This window comes from Pseudorasbora parva, chromosome 7 (assembly GCF_024679245.1).
Source record: "Pseudorasbora parva isolate DD20220531a chromosome 7, ASM2467924v1, whole genome shotgun sequence".
NCBI lineage: Eukaryota > Metazoa > Chordata > Actinopteri > Cypriniformes > Gobionidae > Pseudorasbora > Pseudorasbora parva.
Genome location: NC_090178.1, coordinates 3,191,673 through 3,208,775, shown reverse-complemented (window position 1 = coordinate 3,208,775; position 17,103 = coordinate 3,191,673). Strand labels below are relative to the sequence as shown.

The 17,103-nt window shown below is 37.4% G+C and overlaps 1 protein-coding gene across 1 annotated transcript in view; it reads right to left on the bottom strand.

The window, feature by feature from the left end:
* Positions 1 to 328: 328 nt before the first annotated feature.
* Positions 329 to 17,103, bottom strand: part of LOC137082531 (inactive phospholipase C-like protein 2) — an 89,091-nt gene continuing 72,316 nt past the window's right edge. The window contains exon 6 of the mRNA XM_067447772.1: positions 329 to 2,163. Within this exon, the coding sequence (XP_067303873.1) occupies positions 1,963 to 2,163 (201 nt within the window). The 3' untranslated portion in view covers positions 329 to 1,962. The remainder of the gene's footprint in view (positions 2,164 to 17,103) is intronic.

The following is a 17,103-nucleotide window of genomic DNA, read 5'->3' as shown; positions in this document are numbered from 1 at the left end:
AGGCTGCATTTGTTTTATTAAGAATACAACAAAAACAGTAAAAATTGTGAAATATATTCCTCCAGTGTGAATCATCTTCTCTATGTGAATCGATAGTAAAGTGTAATTTATTCCTGTGATCAAAGCTGAATTTATCATCATTACTCCAGTCTTCAGTGTCACATGATCCTTCACATTTATGATTATATATATATCAGTGTAAAACATCTTTTTCAGGATTATTTGATGCATATAAAGTTCAATCTGAAAAGCTTTTGCAACATTGTACTACCGTTCAAAAATTTTGGGTCAGTACGGTTTTTTTTTAGGGGGGGGGGGGGGGGGGGGGGGGGGGGGACTTAAAGAAATTAATACAAGGATGCATTAAATTGATCAAATGTGCCCGTATATTCATTAATAATGTCACAAAAGATTTTATTTAAAATAAATGCTATTCTTTTGAACTTTTTATTCATCAAAAAATCCTGAAAAAGATGTTTTACACACTAATAATAATCATAAATGAAGCATCAAATCCTCATGTGAGAATGATTAGTGAAGGATCATGTGACACTGAAGACTGGAGTAATGATGATAAATTCAGCTTAGATCACAGGAATATATTACACTTTACTATATATTCACAAAGAAAACAGCTGATTTAAATTATAATATTATTTCACAATTTTTACTGTTTTTGTTGTATTCTTAATAAAAATAACTGCAGCTTTGGTGAGCATAAGACTTCTTCTAAAAACATGAATCTTACAGATTCTTACAGACTGTCAGTGTAGATCCGTCCTTTCGGATGAGACGTTAAACTGAGGTTTTGACTCTCTGTGGTCATTAAAAATCCCATGGCACTTCTCGTAAAAGATCAGGGGTGTCACGGCCAAATTCCCTCCATTGGCCCTCACCAATCATGGCCTCCTATTAATCCCCATCCTCTGAATTGGCTCGACCACCCTCTCTCCTCTCCGCCTATCTCTGGTGTGTGGTGAGCGCACTGGCGCCGTTGTACTGTGGCTACCGTCCCAGTGGATGCTGCAAACTGGTGGTGTTTGAGGAGAGACCACTGACATGAGTGTAAAGTGCTTTGGGTGTACAATAGTACATGAAAGCGCTATATAAATGCCTCATTCATTCATAGACCAGAGGTGTGTGAGCGTGAAACCTGCAGGAATTGGTCAAATCATGCACTATTGAACTGAAGCGAATGAGTGTGTGTGTGTGTCACTTCACCGATGTAGAGAAAAGAGAAAGAACGTGCAGCGGAGGTTATGAAGTAAACCGTCTCAGAATCGGTAAGACGTGAGCCCAATCCGTCATGCGGAAAATCGCCCCGATCCCCGTCCGGTCGATCGGTGCATCTCTAGAATTGTCCTTCATAAATTGCGTTAGATAAAAGCATCCGCTAAATGACTAAACGTACATGACGACCAACTAAACTGCAGTGTGTACGTGGCCAAAGAGACACTCACATATTCACTTGTACAGTAGCTGCTGGTAATGTCTAAAACTAGATCAATCCTCCTGCATTTATACAAATAATTTTAAAAAAAGCCCATAAAGAGCCGGGCATGTCTCCTGTCCTGTACAAGCAAATAAACTATGAGCTCTTTAAAACATCCATTTCTCTTAACAAAATAATCTGATCCATTAAAAGTTCACATAGCAAAAAAGGTAACAGATCTCCATATATATATATTTATACTGTATATACACACATACTATTTTGGCAGACAGAACATGAAGTAGTTCTTTATTGTAAACAGCTCTCTTCTTTCCTCACACGACGTCTCATTACATTCGTGGCTCCGTGTCTAATTCCCCGTGGAGTTTGTGCTTGTAGAAAGGAGCCTCATGGACACCCACCTGACCCCGGAGACAGAAAGCAGGCCTTCGTGAAGACGTGGATCTTTCCAAAATGTGTCCGGGACGAGCCGACCCGAGGAGACGATTTATGGGGTTTGGCGAGACGCCTCAGTTCTCCTCGTCTGTGATATCGTCCTCCCCGACGGCCTTTTCTGGGATGGCCTCCAGGCTGCGGCGACCTTTAGACTCTGACCCCGACGAGGGTCCCGTGCCTCCCTTGGCCAGGTTACAGGTGAGGGCGGCGTAGTGGATCTGTTTCAGGTTCTCAAGCACTTCCGCTCGGGCGTGTTTCAACAGATCGGCCTGACCCTGAGAACACAAGCAGAGACAACAGGGCTCATTCACGGAGAACTGGATACGAGTATTCTGTAGGGCTGTTAAATAATGTGATATGCGATACAATATTGCTATTAGTGTGTAAAATCGATTTAAAATTTATATTTAAAGGTGCCCTAGAATGAACAATTTAATTAACCTTGCCATAGTTAAATAACAAGAGTTCAGTACATGGACATTACATATAGTGAGTCTCAAACACCATTGGCTCCTCCTTTGTTTGTGAAAAACACCACGGAAAATGGGCAATTTTCAACACAACGCCCCCTGTGATGCTACCGCTGGGATCCTTCATATGTACGCCCCTAACATTTGCATGTCAGCCCATGTTCATTTTCAGGTGGAAATGCGCAGCAGTCAGGAATTCAGCAGATAAACAAGCGTCACGCGAGGATTGCGAAAACGACAGATCATGGACACAAATGTAATGTTCCAGGCTGTGCAGGGGACGTGAGGACTTTTTATAGCCTTCCCACAGATAAATATGTTAACAGTCATGGTTGATGTTTATTTACGATCAGCTTCCGCAACAAAGTAATTCAAAGTTGTTTATTTCACCACGGAGTGTTTTTCTAACCTGGGGCAATATGGTAGGATTCTCTCAGGGTCTAAAGCTGGAGAAAGGGCCGATTTCAACCGTATTCCTGCAACCAGTAAGTAGTGATTTTATCCACTTCTTGACTGTCGAACCCATTTCGGATTAAATTGAAAGTTTCTTAGTAAGATAACATTACGATAATATCCCTGTGTTGTCTAGATGCTAGTATTGGAAACTCCAAAGCCCCTTTCACACTGCACATCGGACCCGCAATATTCCCGGAGCATTGCCGGGTCGCCTTCTTTGTGAAAGCAACCACGTCCCGGAATGGATTACCGAATTGAACCCGGGTCGGGGACCTAGTAACATTGCGGGATTCGACCCGGGACGAGCGCTGTGTGAACAAAAGCCAAAACCAATACCGCAACGTGTGCGTAGTTATCGTGCGACTCCTAGAGCTTGTTTTTTTCAATAACACAACCCTGCAGTGCCAGAAGAGCTCGTCGGTGTTTTAAACGCAGAGAGTGTTGGTATACAAAAGAAACTCAAATTAAACAAGCAGAAATGTGCGCAAACTGGACAAGTCGAGACCACGGAGCTCCTTACTATCCGCGCTGAAGCTGAGATCGCTCGCCGTTATACGTCACATCCGGATGTCACGTGTCAACTCGACCCGGGACCGTTACGGGATGTGTCTGAAAGCCAAAATGGTATGTCACGATACCAAAATTATGACTTCAATACGATACCAGACTAAAATATTGATACTAAATCGATACCACAGTAAAAAAAAAAAAAAAAGATAAGATGCTTAATATGACAACAGAACTTATTATTCATTGTTATGTTTTACTAAAAATTAATGTGGCCAGCATGTTCCTTAGGGTTGGGCATCGTTTTGATTTGAACAATTATTGATCAATTACTATTAAAATTATCTCACAAATTTTTGCTATCTCAATGTATTTTTTACAATGGGGTAATAGTGTTGCAATAGCTTACACACAGCACAAGAAAGCTTGATTTCGAATGGTAAATTGAATTTAAAAAGACGAGAAAACAGTAATAAAATAAGAACAAATAAACAGATTACAAACAATAGCACAAATAAATGCAATAGAATAGAAGATACAAATGAAATAGACTGCTTTATTTTTTCAGGTAGGTCTAACGTTCTTTGTAAAAAATTCAATAGCGTTCAGATGAAACTATTAAAGTTACACAAGTTGATCAGTCGAGAGCAGTTGATCGTTTGTCTTTTTGTAGTTTGAATAACAAATGACTGCGGTCCCTTTAAGACTAACGGACGCACGGATCCTAAACACTGCTCCTGTTACTGTTCTTCCTGAACTGTTTGCGACTGTGGTTACGTTAATACTCTTCCAGATGTGCACTGATAGTTCTTTGAGTGTATTTGACCAATAATAAGCTGGAAAAAGAAGCAAATGTTTGCACTTATATCATGTCAGAGGCGGCTTTATTACAGTACGCTATGTGTGTGTGCGCTTCAGATGTGAGCACGAAATCTGCGGGGATTAGTAGAATTAATTTATGTGCAATCCCGCGCTAAAATTCAGACCGATCACACACTAACACTAACACACTGTCATGAGGAAAAAGTCCAGCAGAACGCACGTTTGCCGTGCTCAGAGGTTAACCGGGCTGAGTGAGAATATGCCGGTGTGTGTCAACTCGCTGACTGTCAGAGAGAGCGCCGCTGGTATCGATACTGTAAAAACTGAGAATCGTATCGTTTCAGATATTCCAGTATCGATACATATCGAAATATCTGACAACACTAGCGCACATATTACGGTATTTCGCTGGCAGTATGAATGGGCCAAATCTAGCGGCCCGGGAACAAATGCCGGGTCGCATTATCCGTGTATTTGCCGGAATCGCAGTGTGAAAGGGGCTTATGTAGCACACATCACAGTTTGTCAAATGACAAAGGTTAATATTATTTCCTGCCAGTGTTGTCATAAAATACAACAGTAGATACGTATGTCGTTCCCTTTTGATGGATTTAAATCTAAATTAATTTCATCATTAAAACATAACTCGGAAACTAACTACGTTTACTACTACCAGTGTTGGGTGTAATTAGTTACTGTAATTTAATTACTTTTCCCTTGAAAAAGTAAAGTAAAGGATTACTCTTATTTTTTCTGTAATTTAATTAGTTACTTCTGATGTAATTTAATTAAATACTGTGTTTAGACTGTAGAACTATTACATATAATACAATAGTGGCATTAACATCAGATTTTAAAGTCTAACTTTAAAATGCATGTTTTTTTTTTTCATTTGCATACTGTAGCATTTGTAATGCTTTGGTTAGTTAATAAGAATAATTTATGTAGTTTATATTTATTTTAATTAATTAATTAAAAGAGCCGTTTCATGTATATCCTTGAATCACTTAACTAGTTGAGGTTGATATAGGATTTAGAAAGTAATTAGTAATAAGTAATTAAATACTTTTTGGAGAGAGTCATTTGTACAGTAATCTAATTACATTACTGAAGATGTAATTAGTAACTAGTAATTAATTACTTTTTTAGAGTAACTTACCCAACACTGACTACTACTGTTTAATTGCTTACAGATCGCTCAGTCGATCATTGTAGCTAACGTCACCTTCTCCACCATCTAAGTTAAAACGATAGTCATTTGACAAGGCTTCTAGTCAATTTGTTAAATAAATATACAATTTTGAGAACTGAAGTATGATTATTTTGCAGCGGATGAGTAGTAAACATGACACTGATTATTGAGTGGCTTCTACATTACTTTGTTTGGCTAAATAAATCGACTTTTTAACTCTGTACTCTACTGTCAAACTGTAACGTTACTGTAAACAACATTTACGCGCTACCCAGTTCGTGATTCAAAGTTGAGAAGTTATCATTGTAAAATCATTGCCATGACGGATGTGTCATAACGTAGATGTGTTAGCTGTCATTGAGCAGCAGTGCAGTGAAACAGCCAATCAGAGCAGAAAACAGCATTACATCCTAGCGACAATTTCTAGGGTTGTAAATGGACCTGTAAAACTGTATCTGGACAATTTTTGACTTTAAATTAGCCACATACCCTCTATGTAGATATCAGAGAACAATTTAACATATTGTTTTCAAATCATTCTAGGGCAACTTTGTATGCGTTTCACATTCTTTCTAGGAAAAGAAAGCATTTTGACATAACTGTGTATTTGACAGTTTGAGTGTGTAACGAGACATGAAACAGAACTAAAGGGATCACACACTTTCTGAGAGGCGGCTTGTGTGCATGTTTCGGTGTGTGTGTCATACAACTCGATACTTTGTTGTTTTTCGCAAGTTATTGCACTTAATAACTCTTTTTAACGTCAAGCATGTCCCATAAGTTACAGTTGTGTGACCAGTCTATTCTCTGCTATATGGGTCGACCTAAACGTACATTTTTATCATTTTGAATAAGCCTATTAAAATCATTCAGATATTGCGAGCCGTTGCGATATGTACATTTGCGATATTTCGATATATATCGCGCAGCCCTGGTCATTCTGGCATAGAAATATTAAAGGAAGTTTATGTAAGATTGTGGCCAAAACTGGTACTGCAATCACTTTTAAATGACTGTAGAGCGGTGTAACTAAGCGGGGTAATCCAGCACCCTGAAAGCATACCTCCCATGGGGGCGAAAATTAAAGTTTTCTTTAAAATTTTGAGTTCATGGAAATACATTTTTTTAGTTAATACAATTAACTTTTTTTGAGAATTGATAACCTTTATTAAAATATTATTAAAAGATTTTGTAAGCATATTTATGTACATATTTATATATTTAGCATAATTGTGTGCGTTTTGTGCGTTGTGCAGTGAAACGTGCCTAATTGTGCTATTTCATGATATTATGTGGTTCTTCAGATACAACAATATTTTGAGTTTCTATTTATTAAACCAATTTCTTTCATTGTATCAACACAAATTTTTTATTTCAATAAACTCAAAATTATAAGGCAACCAGGTAACTTACTTGTTTTTAGTTAAACCAACAATTTTTTTTACAGTGTTGGTGTATATGACATTCTTCTTTCAGACAGGTAAATGTTGAGTTATATTAAAAAAGTCCTGGGCAATCCAAGCTTTATAATGGCAGGGATTGCTACTCTCTTTTTGAAGTCCATAAAAGTGCATCTGTCCATTAAATAATGTGCTCCACACAGCTCTGGGAGGTTAATAAATGCATTTGGAAGACAACTGATGTGTTTGTGTAAGAAAAAAATATATATTTAAAACCTTTTTTATTTAAAGTTCCAGCCAAATCGCCTTGCTTCAGAATAGCTTCAGAAGGCCTTTATTAATCTCCCAGAGCCGTTTGGAGCAGTTATCTGATGGACAGATGCACTTTTATGGACTTCAAAAACAGAGCAACAATCCCTGCCATTATAAAGCTTGGAAGAGCCAGGACTTTTTTAATATAACTCAACATTTATTTGTCTGAAAGAAGAATATCATACACCTAGGATGACTTGAAGGTGAGTAAATCATGGGATTATTTTCATATTTGGGTGAACTGTCCCTTTAATTGTTCTTTTCCTTGATGTACGTTTTTGTTGTGAAATTTTTACCTACCAGTATGTGCTGACATTTTGTTACTTGTTCCAGGGTCACAGTGGTTGCCAATTGTTATCATTGCATCAATTATTTTTTTATTTTATTTTTAAGTTGGTCCCCCAATACATTATAAACGTATTAAAACTGAAAGTAAATACATTTGTGAATATGTGTTCAGTTAATAAAAATATGTTAAGGTCAATCAATCAATTAAAACTATTAAAATAAAGTAAGTGATGATTCAATGTTAATAATATTAATAATAATAATATTTAAAAGTAATATTAGATGAATGTTGAATTTTTTATAAATTTGTAAATATTTGAAATGTTTAATATTTACTTTTAAATATTATTATTATTATTATTATTATTATTATTATTATTATTATTTAATAACATTGGTTGACTGTTTAACTTTTTTATTACTTAAACATTTTCCTTTAATAGGTAAATTGTTTTGTATAAATTTGTAAATGTTTAAGAAATTAAAAACACTAACAGTCAACCAATATGTTATTAACTATAAGTAAATATAGTTACTTATATTTACTTATAGTAAATATATTTACTATGTATATTTGTATACTATGTATATTTTTTGTATATTTGTAGATATTTGAAGTGTTTAATTTTACACTATATAATAAAATATTTGTATTTGACAAAATATATTATTTAAAATAAATAAACCAATGTATTGGTAAATTATGTAAAGCTAAAGGTTTTTTAAAGCTAATAAAAAGGTAACAAAAGCACATACAATTTATTTAAATGAAAACCATAAATATAAAAGCCAATTCTGAATATTAATAAGTACGATAATAAAACTGAATGTGATTTGAATGATGTTTGCGCTTTGACTTTGAGGAGTGTGTGTGAGCTTCAGATGATCAATGCAATCCGTCACAGCTCTAATCGCACGAAAGCTCATCAACATGACCGCTAGTCTCAAACGGTAATGCTTAGCTCATGCAAGCATTTGAATTCTGCATTTATTCTCTCTGATGTTGTTTTTGATCGTCACATGATCATCTGAACGTCCATGTTTACTACAGTAAATCTGCTCATCATATGAAGACATCGTGTCTCTTCAGGAGACTTAGATTCGGATCAGACACTCGATTAGTTATTTTTACCATGTCCTTTGACATTTATTGAATCTTTTAAGTTTGAGAGGAATGAACTTTAATTATCTCCGGTTTTATAAGAATATCTTCATTTGTGTTTGGAAGTTAAACGAAACGACAGAAATGCGGATGAGCACATGATGACAGTTTACATTTGTGGGTGAATTATACCTTATAAATACAGTAAAGCTTAGCTTTGGATGAAGTAACTATCACAACTCTATCACAAATCATATCATTTACATCAACGATACATATTGTCACATCTTTATATTGCAGTATCATGACATTCTTCTTTCAAAAGTCCTGGCTAATCCAAGCTTTATAATGGCAGGGAAGTCCATAAAAATATATCTGTCCATCAAATAATGTGCTCCACACAGCTCTGGGAGGTTAATAAATGCCTTTGGAAGTAAATTGATGCGTTTGTGTAAGAAAAATATCCGTATTTAAAACTTTATTAAAGTTTCGGCTGATCACCTTCCCTATTCAGTTTATGGGAAAAGTGTTGAAAGTGCCGCCTTGCAATTCAAGATACATACGACCTTTGGCTCAACTTGTCGAGACTGTTTTCCAAGATGGCTGCCGTCTGTAAATTAGTAATGTACTGTCTTTATAAAGTATCTTATTAAACTGTTTGTACACTTACACAGTTGTCAATGCTTCGGTTTGCATGTAGGGACTGTCATTCTGCTGCCGGGTTAGTGTGAGGCTATTTTGAGCCTCGTTAGTGGTATTAACTAGCGATTTAATCTTACTTATTCTGTGCCCCATACACTAGCATTATAGGCTAATCTGTTTTTAGAGATAAAACTCTTTACATTCGATTTTCATGAAAACGCATCCCAGAGAACGATCTACTCGCCAACCATGTGTTAATTACCCCTAGGGTCATATTTCACCGGAGTTGTCCTTTGAGCAAACCAAATTGCCTCCTTGAATAATTAGTTCACCCTAAAAATGAAAAATTCCTGATCATGTCCTCACCCCCATCTCATCCAAGATGTTCATGTGTTTCTTTCTTCATTGGAAAAGAAATAAAGTTTTTAAACATTTCAGGATTTTTCTCCTCATAATGGACTTCAATGGGAACCAACGGCTGAAGGTCCAAATCAATGCAGTCTCAGAGGAAGAGCTTCAGAGACTGACCGATCCCAGAGGAATAGAGTCTGATCCAGACAAACCATTAGACATTTAAAAAAAAACACAAAAAAAAAACATTTTATCATACTTTTTAACCTAAATTGCTCATTTTCCTCTGCGTCACAGATTGCGTAATCATGTCGGAAAGGTCACATGACAGGCTCGATATGCATGCAGAGTGAGAGCGCAGAACAGCGGTGTACTACTGCCATAATTACGGCCCCAAACACCAAACTATTACTACTTGGATACACTTTCAATGAATTAATTTAGGTTTATAATGGTCCTGGTTATCACTTTATTGATGAACTAGGGCTGTTGCGAGAACCGCAGCAATTGTAATTTTGTTTTATTTTTGTTAAAGGGTTAGTTCACCCAAAAATGTAAATTCGGTCAAATTTCTCACCCTAATGTCATTGGACAGCCATCAGACCTCCGCTCATCTTCACACACAGATGAAGATATTAGTGTTGAAATCCGATGGCTCAGAAAGGCCTTCATTGACACCAATGTCATTTCCTCTCTCAAGACCCATAAAGGCACTAAAGACGTCGTTACAAAGCCCATCTCACTACAGCGGCTCTACAATCATTTATGAAGCGATGAGAATAGTTTTTGTATGCAAAAAAAATTAAAGGTCCTGTTCTTCGCGATTCCATCTTTTAAACTTTAGTTAGTGTGTAATGTTGCTGTTAGAGCATAAATAATACCTGTAACATTATAAAGCTCAAAGGTCAATGCCAAGCGAGATATTTTATTTAACAGAAGTTCCCTTTCAAAGCCTACAGCGAGCGGCCGGTTTGGACTACACCGCTGCACTTCCTGCTGTGATGACGTCACTAGAACCCTTTGTTGACTAAAGCTCCGCCCACAAGAACACGCAGAATAGGGGGCGTGGTCTCGTTGCTCTCTCACGTGGAGAAGAGCGTGCATTCAGCGCTTGCATCGCCCCGTTATGGTAAGAGGCGGGACCTTTCTGGGCAAAGTGCGCTAAGCTGCTGTCCAATCACAACACGGGAAGCGCTGGCCCAATCAGAACTCGTTACGTGTTTCTGAAGGAGGGACTTCATAGAACAAGGAAATCATCAGGCCGTTTTTAGGACAGAGGAAACAGCGCTGTAAGTCAACTGTGTGAAAAATACTGTGTTTACACGCGAAACATGAACTCATGTTATATTGCAGACTGTAAACACAATCAAAGCTTTGAAAACATGCGAAGAACGGGACCTTTAAAATAACGCCTTATAGTGATGGGCCGATTTCAAAAAGTTTCAAACTTTATGAATCCGTGAATCGAATCACGTGATTTCAGCAGTTTGGTGGTTGGATTCCGAATCATGAATCGATTCACTGATTCATAATGCTTCGAATCTTTGTTTTAAAATCGGATAGCTCAATAGTGCCATTCTGAGTATATGAGAATAATTACCGCGAGGGAAATTCCATCACCACGCCATCACATCGAACATCATCAATATAATGAACATGAACTGTAGTTTGCGAGTAAAGTTTCATTTCCTCCATCAAAGTCAGCTGCCTCCGTAATAATCTTCCGATGCGTGCAGTGCAGTCCAATGAAAATCACTGCCGGCATAAATTATAAGTCTAAGCAGTCTATTAGCGAAAACGCTTTTCCTTTATTCTTTAAAACAAAAAGTTGCATCGTGAATGACGTAGGGGGGACAATCACGCTCGGGCATGATACAAGGTAACCATGCCTAGTGTGAGTACACCCTAATACAAACGCCCTTTACAAACCTCCAACTTTAAAATCGTCCGACATCGTTGTTTAAACCTTCCTTCGCTAAAGGATGTTTGTTAGGGCTGTAACGATATGCGATATGAAATCGAAATCGCAATACGCAGGTCCACGAACCTGTATCGCGATGTGAGGAGGCAGAATCGCGACACACCCCTTCCAACTGCCAGAATTATCCTTCCTGTCCAGGTCCAACTTTTAAGTCAGCAGTATGGCAACATTTCAGCTACCCGGTGGAGAACAAGGATGGCAATCGTGTAGTTGACAAGACCCACACAATTTGCCGTAAGTGTTTCAAGAAGCTTCCCCAACCGGCTGGCAACGTGGTGTGAGCGTGGCGTTTCTGTTGCGTGTCATCCGCGGGGCGGCTGCGTGGCGTTTTCTCTTTCTTTGCACACCAGAAGCGTGTCTGACGCGGCGCTTCTGTTGGTATTGATGTACAGGAGGCCCTATACTTCATGTTAAATATATATTGCCTATTGGTACCGCAAAGAAAACGCTGGCAGTAGCCTATTGACCCTACAGATATATGGTATTGATGGCAAAATAGGCTACAGAATACTGTACAGAATAAAACTGTTTTGTCCCCCCATATCGAGGTTTGTATCGTACCGTGGGTCAAAAATCGTGATACGAACCGAATCGTGGGTTTGGTGTATCGTTACAGCCCTAATGTTTGTGTTAGTCTTCACATGAGCGCTTTGTAAACACAGGGGCGGTACTTCTGCCTACGTCTATCTAGCATGACCTTGTCACAGAGCAGCAAAAGATGAGCAATTTAGGGTCAAAAGTATATCAATTTTAAATTTTCTTTTAAAATGTCTGATGGTTTGTCTGGATCAGACCCTATTCCTCTGGGATCGGTCAGAGCCTCTGAAACAGCATTGATTTGGAACTTCAATGGGAACCAACGGTTGAAGTCCATTATGTTTTCCTCAAAAAACCTAATGTCTTTTCCACTGAAGAAAGAAACACATGAACATCTTGGATGAGATGGGGGTGAGGACATGATCAGGACATTTTCATTTTGAAGTGAACTAATCCTTTAACAGTCTGTAATGGTGTGATGACACTCGAATCTGTTGAGCTGGGGCTTTCACTTCTCTGTTTAAACCTCTTATTCCCAACGGTGCGCATGTCAGAGAACCTTCAGTCAACCATAAACCAGCCAGGCTCAAGAGATGCAAACGATTTGCTACTCCATTTATACAAGACATTTCTATGATGGGTTGAGGTCAAAATCAAAGACCCAGAGAGAACGATGAACATTTGCTCTGATGAATTAAATATATTTTCAGTAACTGCGATTGGTCGTCTTTCTTACATTTATTTGCATATTAAATAATGGCTAGTCTTCTTGCATCCGTTTAATCATCTATAGTGTCTTTATACTGCAGGATTTTATTTAAGAGGCAGCAAATGTTGTACCTTAACACTTTTCTTTGGCTGAATTTCCTCTAGGACAGGGGTCGCCAAGTATATTTGGCCACGGGCCAAAAAAAAACAAATTGCTACTAGATGTCGGACCAGAATATAGTCAAGGGATAATTTCATAAATAAATAAAAATAACTTAAAACATAAACAGGGTGTCCGCGGGGTTGTAAAAAGTGATAAATAAAAATTGTCAAATTTAAGGCCATTAAAAGTGTTAAATGTGGTCTCAGAGGTATTATTTTTTTTCCAAATTAGGTATTATTTTTTCAGACTATCAGGTGTCCTATTCTGATTGAAATTCTATCTGCGTTCGCGTTAGTTCGTTTAAATATGGGCTTTAGCATATCTGGGCACATAATCAACGATCTTTCATCTCCGTCTCTCTCAACGTGTGTTTGATGCTGACGTCATATTCAGCGGTCGTTCGGCATCATCTCAGAACACTGCACGCTCAACAGAAGTGGCTGGCTTACGGTTTATCAAGGCATATCTTCAACGACTATCCTCATAAGAGCAATCTTAAGTGATTTATATAAAGTCTACAATGAACAAAAAGAGTTGAGAGAATGAGGCGCGATCCATAGACAGTGAGATCCGCGTGTCTGTCTGCTCTTAAAGGGACAGCAGCCAATAAAGCTTCCTGTCAGTAAAGTTAAAGAACAAAGGGAACAGAGAAAATGACTATAAAATAATATAGTTTTGAAGCAGTATTTAAAAATGTAAAAAAAAAAAACAGTAGCTGTATTAATATCAGTAATACTGGCCTTCATTCATAAAAAGATGCCATTTAAACAAGTTAAAATATACTGTCTTCATGTTGTTTCTACATTAATTTGATTAACAGTGAAATTATTATATAAAAAAATATATTAAAAACGTACAAAACATTTCTTTTTTTATTGCGATTAATCACAGAAAAAATGTCTGATTAATCTAGTTAAAGTTTTTAATCGATTGACAGCACTAGTTTTTAGTATTTTGTTTAATTCAACAACTTATCACAGTTATAGAAATGTAATATTTGGCTCAGGTTTTGTTGTTGGAAAAAAAACACTAAATAATTGAATTGCTGAATTACCAATTATTAATGTAAATCAAATGTGTATGCAGTCATGCTTCTCCTTAACCAACCTTTGTGAATGTTGAGATGTGTTTTACTGTGTCTGAATGATAACTTATCACAGATTTCCTCCTGCTGTCGATTCTAAATCTATTCTTTTTTGTGTTATATATGTCAAAATCTGTGTAAATAATAGAAAGGTCGCTGATTAACATTTGCAATTCAGTGTCGTGATGGTTTTAAAAAATATTCTGAAGGTAGTAAAAAAGGTTTTAAAAAGTAGTAAATTTAACTTAAAGGCACAATATGTAATGTTTCAGCATTAAAAATATAAAAGATCACTATATCTATGTTATATATTTTTTAAAGTTGTGTGTTTACATTATCCCGACAGTTCCAATTAACTTCTAAATCCAGAGAAATTAATATTTTAATTCGAAGACACGGACCGTGTCTTTATTTCCGTTATGTCGCCCGTCTTTCACGTCATATCCACGTTTGCGTCTTGCTTCCTGCGAACTCGGCGGAACCGCCAAACTCAAAGAGGAACACTGACAGTATAAGGGGAACCCCCGTATAAAAAAGTCTGTATGATAATGGATCATGACTACTCTTTGCCAGCTCAACAAAGCGCAAACGTACGGGTGAAAAAAATGACCCGAGAAGATTTTGGGACAGTAGAAGAAGCAAGAGACGTGTAAACCTTGGAGAAGCCTTTGAAAGATGGCGAAATCTTCGTGACAAGCTCGGACTGCAGAGAGATGCTGATCTCGCTTGCGTTTTAATAAACAGGTAATTTAAGTAACCATTCAGCTAACATAATAATCATATAATCATAACATGCTGTATGTTTGCATATTGCATAGCGATCTTGACCACATTGAGACGCGTTTAGCTGAATACGTATAACGTTACATTTTTACATGATTACGTTGCATCGGCTTTTCAAACAGGTGGATTCTGTGTTTTTGGAGACTGAAACTGAGACTTTTTAAAACTGATTCAAAAGTATATTTCTATCCGTATATTTGGTGACACGATGATGTCATGTGTAAAACGCAGATGGACTAGCTATTATTGGTTTTATATGTAGCTGGAGAAAGTAACGTTAGCTTCATAAGGTAATATGCCACTATCTTGGTCAATTAATATAAGGTGACCGTCACTTTTATCATATGTTAATACTAGCTACATATAATATTGATTTAATAATGATCTACTTATTCATACATCTCTGAGTTCCAAAATAAATGTTTATTAGAATGATTGATGAACGTGGGGAGCGACACAGCGCGTGTTCCAATGAACAACATATTGCTGGTGCTGGTTCTCTCATTTACTGTTTTATGTTGGTAATGATAAACTAAATTGAAATGTATTTCCTTATTGAACAGTTGATATACAGAATGTTCGACAATCGCGGATGCCATGTCAACATATCTATAATTTGAGTAACTCAAATTATGATGCGCGGTTAATATGTCAACATAGCCTACCAACTTATAGGTATGTTGGCATAGCGACCGCCCGCACAACATTCTGTCTCGCACATTATCTAACGCTACTGATAAGTTTGTTAAGTAACGGTAGCTCGCTGCTATTTCATTAGATTGGCATTACATAAAGTGAAAAGCCGTAACTAAACTTAACAATAATAGAGATGTAATATAACAATTACCTTGTCAGTGAACATGTTTTCTGCTGGAGATGCCAGATTCGCTGGTTGACAGTGGCAATAATGACAACAACTCCCATGAGCCCACGCACTTTCCCGACGTCATCAAAGTACGTCTGTTGTTATTATTTTGAATGAGTGACCCCTAGTGGCCAAAAGTTGCATACTGCACGTTTAAGGATTGTTGTATATACCCTGATAAAAGAGGATTTGAATAAGCCCATTATTGGCATGTTTGATGTCTCTTAACGTACTAATGTTTTATTATTTCCACTTTCCATATTGTGAATTATAAATGTATTTTAATTTGCTTGTTGCACATGGAACCTATATGTAATACTTATTTGACGTCACTTAGCATAGTTTTACGATCAGAATTATTCCTTGGCATCCTCACGTAGTAAACGGATTTTTTTTTTGCAATAGTTTGCGTTTTGGAGGTAGGCTAAACGATTACATCAAGTGCAGAGTGATGTTAACATTTAAGATAGCACTATCAAAGAATCTAAAGAGGAAAGTTAACAGCGAAAACAGGGCATACAAAGAAGAATGTGAAGACATCTGTGCATGCATCCTTAAAGCTGGTGTGTCTAATCTTCAACGAAGTTGTCGAAAAGAATCAGACGGCACCACGAGACAAAGCATGGCACCTTTTTTGCTGATTCTTGTCAATATTTATATTAAAATAATTTTTGATAAAAAGGAAGCTGAATTTGAGTTGTTATTGTTCACATGTTCGTGCTGACGCCCCGCGATATAATCAAACGTTTCAATATTTGAATGTTCGTTTTGTCATCATACCAGACATGGCGGCTCTTTTAGAGGCGTGTCTAGCGACCTATTCCACAGACTTTTCAAATTGAAAGCTCTGAATTTATTCCAAAATAAAACATTGCTGCTAAAACGTTTCTGTATTTTTTTGAAGGCAAAATCACCAAAGACAAAATTGATTGAATGTTGATATAAATTCGCACTGCCCGCTCTGAGCGGGGCTCGAACTCGGGTCTTTTCTGCTCAGGAGTCTTGACGCTCTAACGATGAGGCTAATGCTGCGTAAGTTTCCGCTGGCCACTAGACAAAGTGAGCGTCTCTTGAAATAACGGGAGTTTAACTGCACAGTTCTCATTATATATATTAGGGATGTCCCGATCCGATCACGTGATTTCAGAGTCGATCGGAATCGGACGTTACATCCCGATCAGGACTCGGATATATATGTATATTCTGGGGTGAGAGACAAAGTGAGCACTTGCACCGCGGTTCATCTCACATCTGATTACGCAATAATATAGGTTGTAACTTGAAAATAATGCTTTATGTAGGCGGCTATGTTTCTGTAGATGGATACACGTGCTGGCTCCTCAGTGATACATTACAACAGCGCTAATAAAAGAAAACAGTGGGCAAAACGGTCTATCTGTGCAAACTTTGTTCAATTCATGCGAGTGCTGCCGTATTGTCATTGAATATGAGCAGTCATTTTCACTGTCATGTGTAGAGAAGACGCGAATGAGAACGCGCGCGCTGATCTGTCTCTGTGCATCATCTGAAAGCGCGCACACGTCTCAGCGCA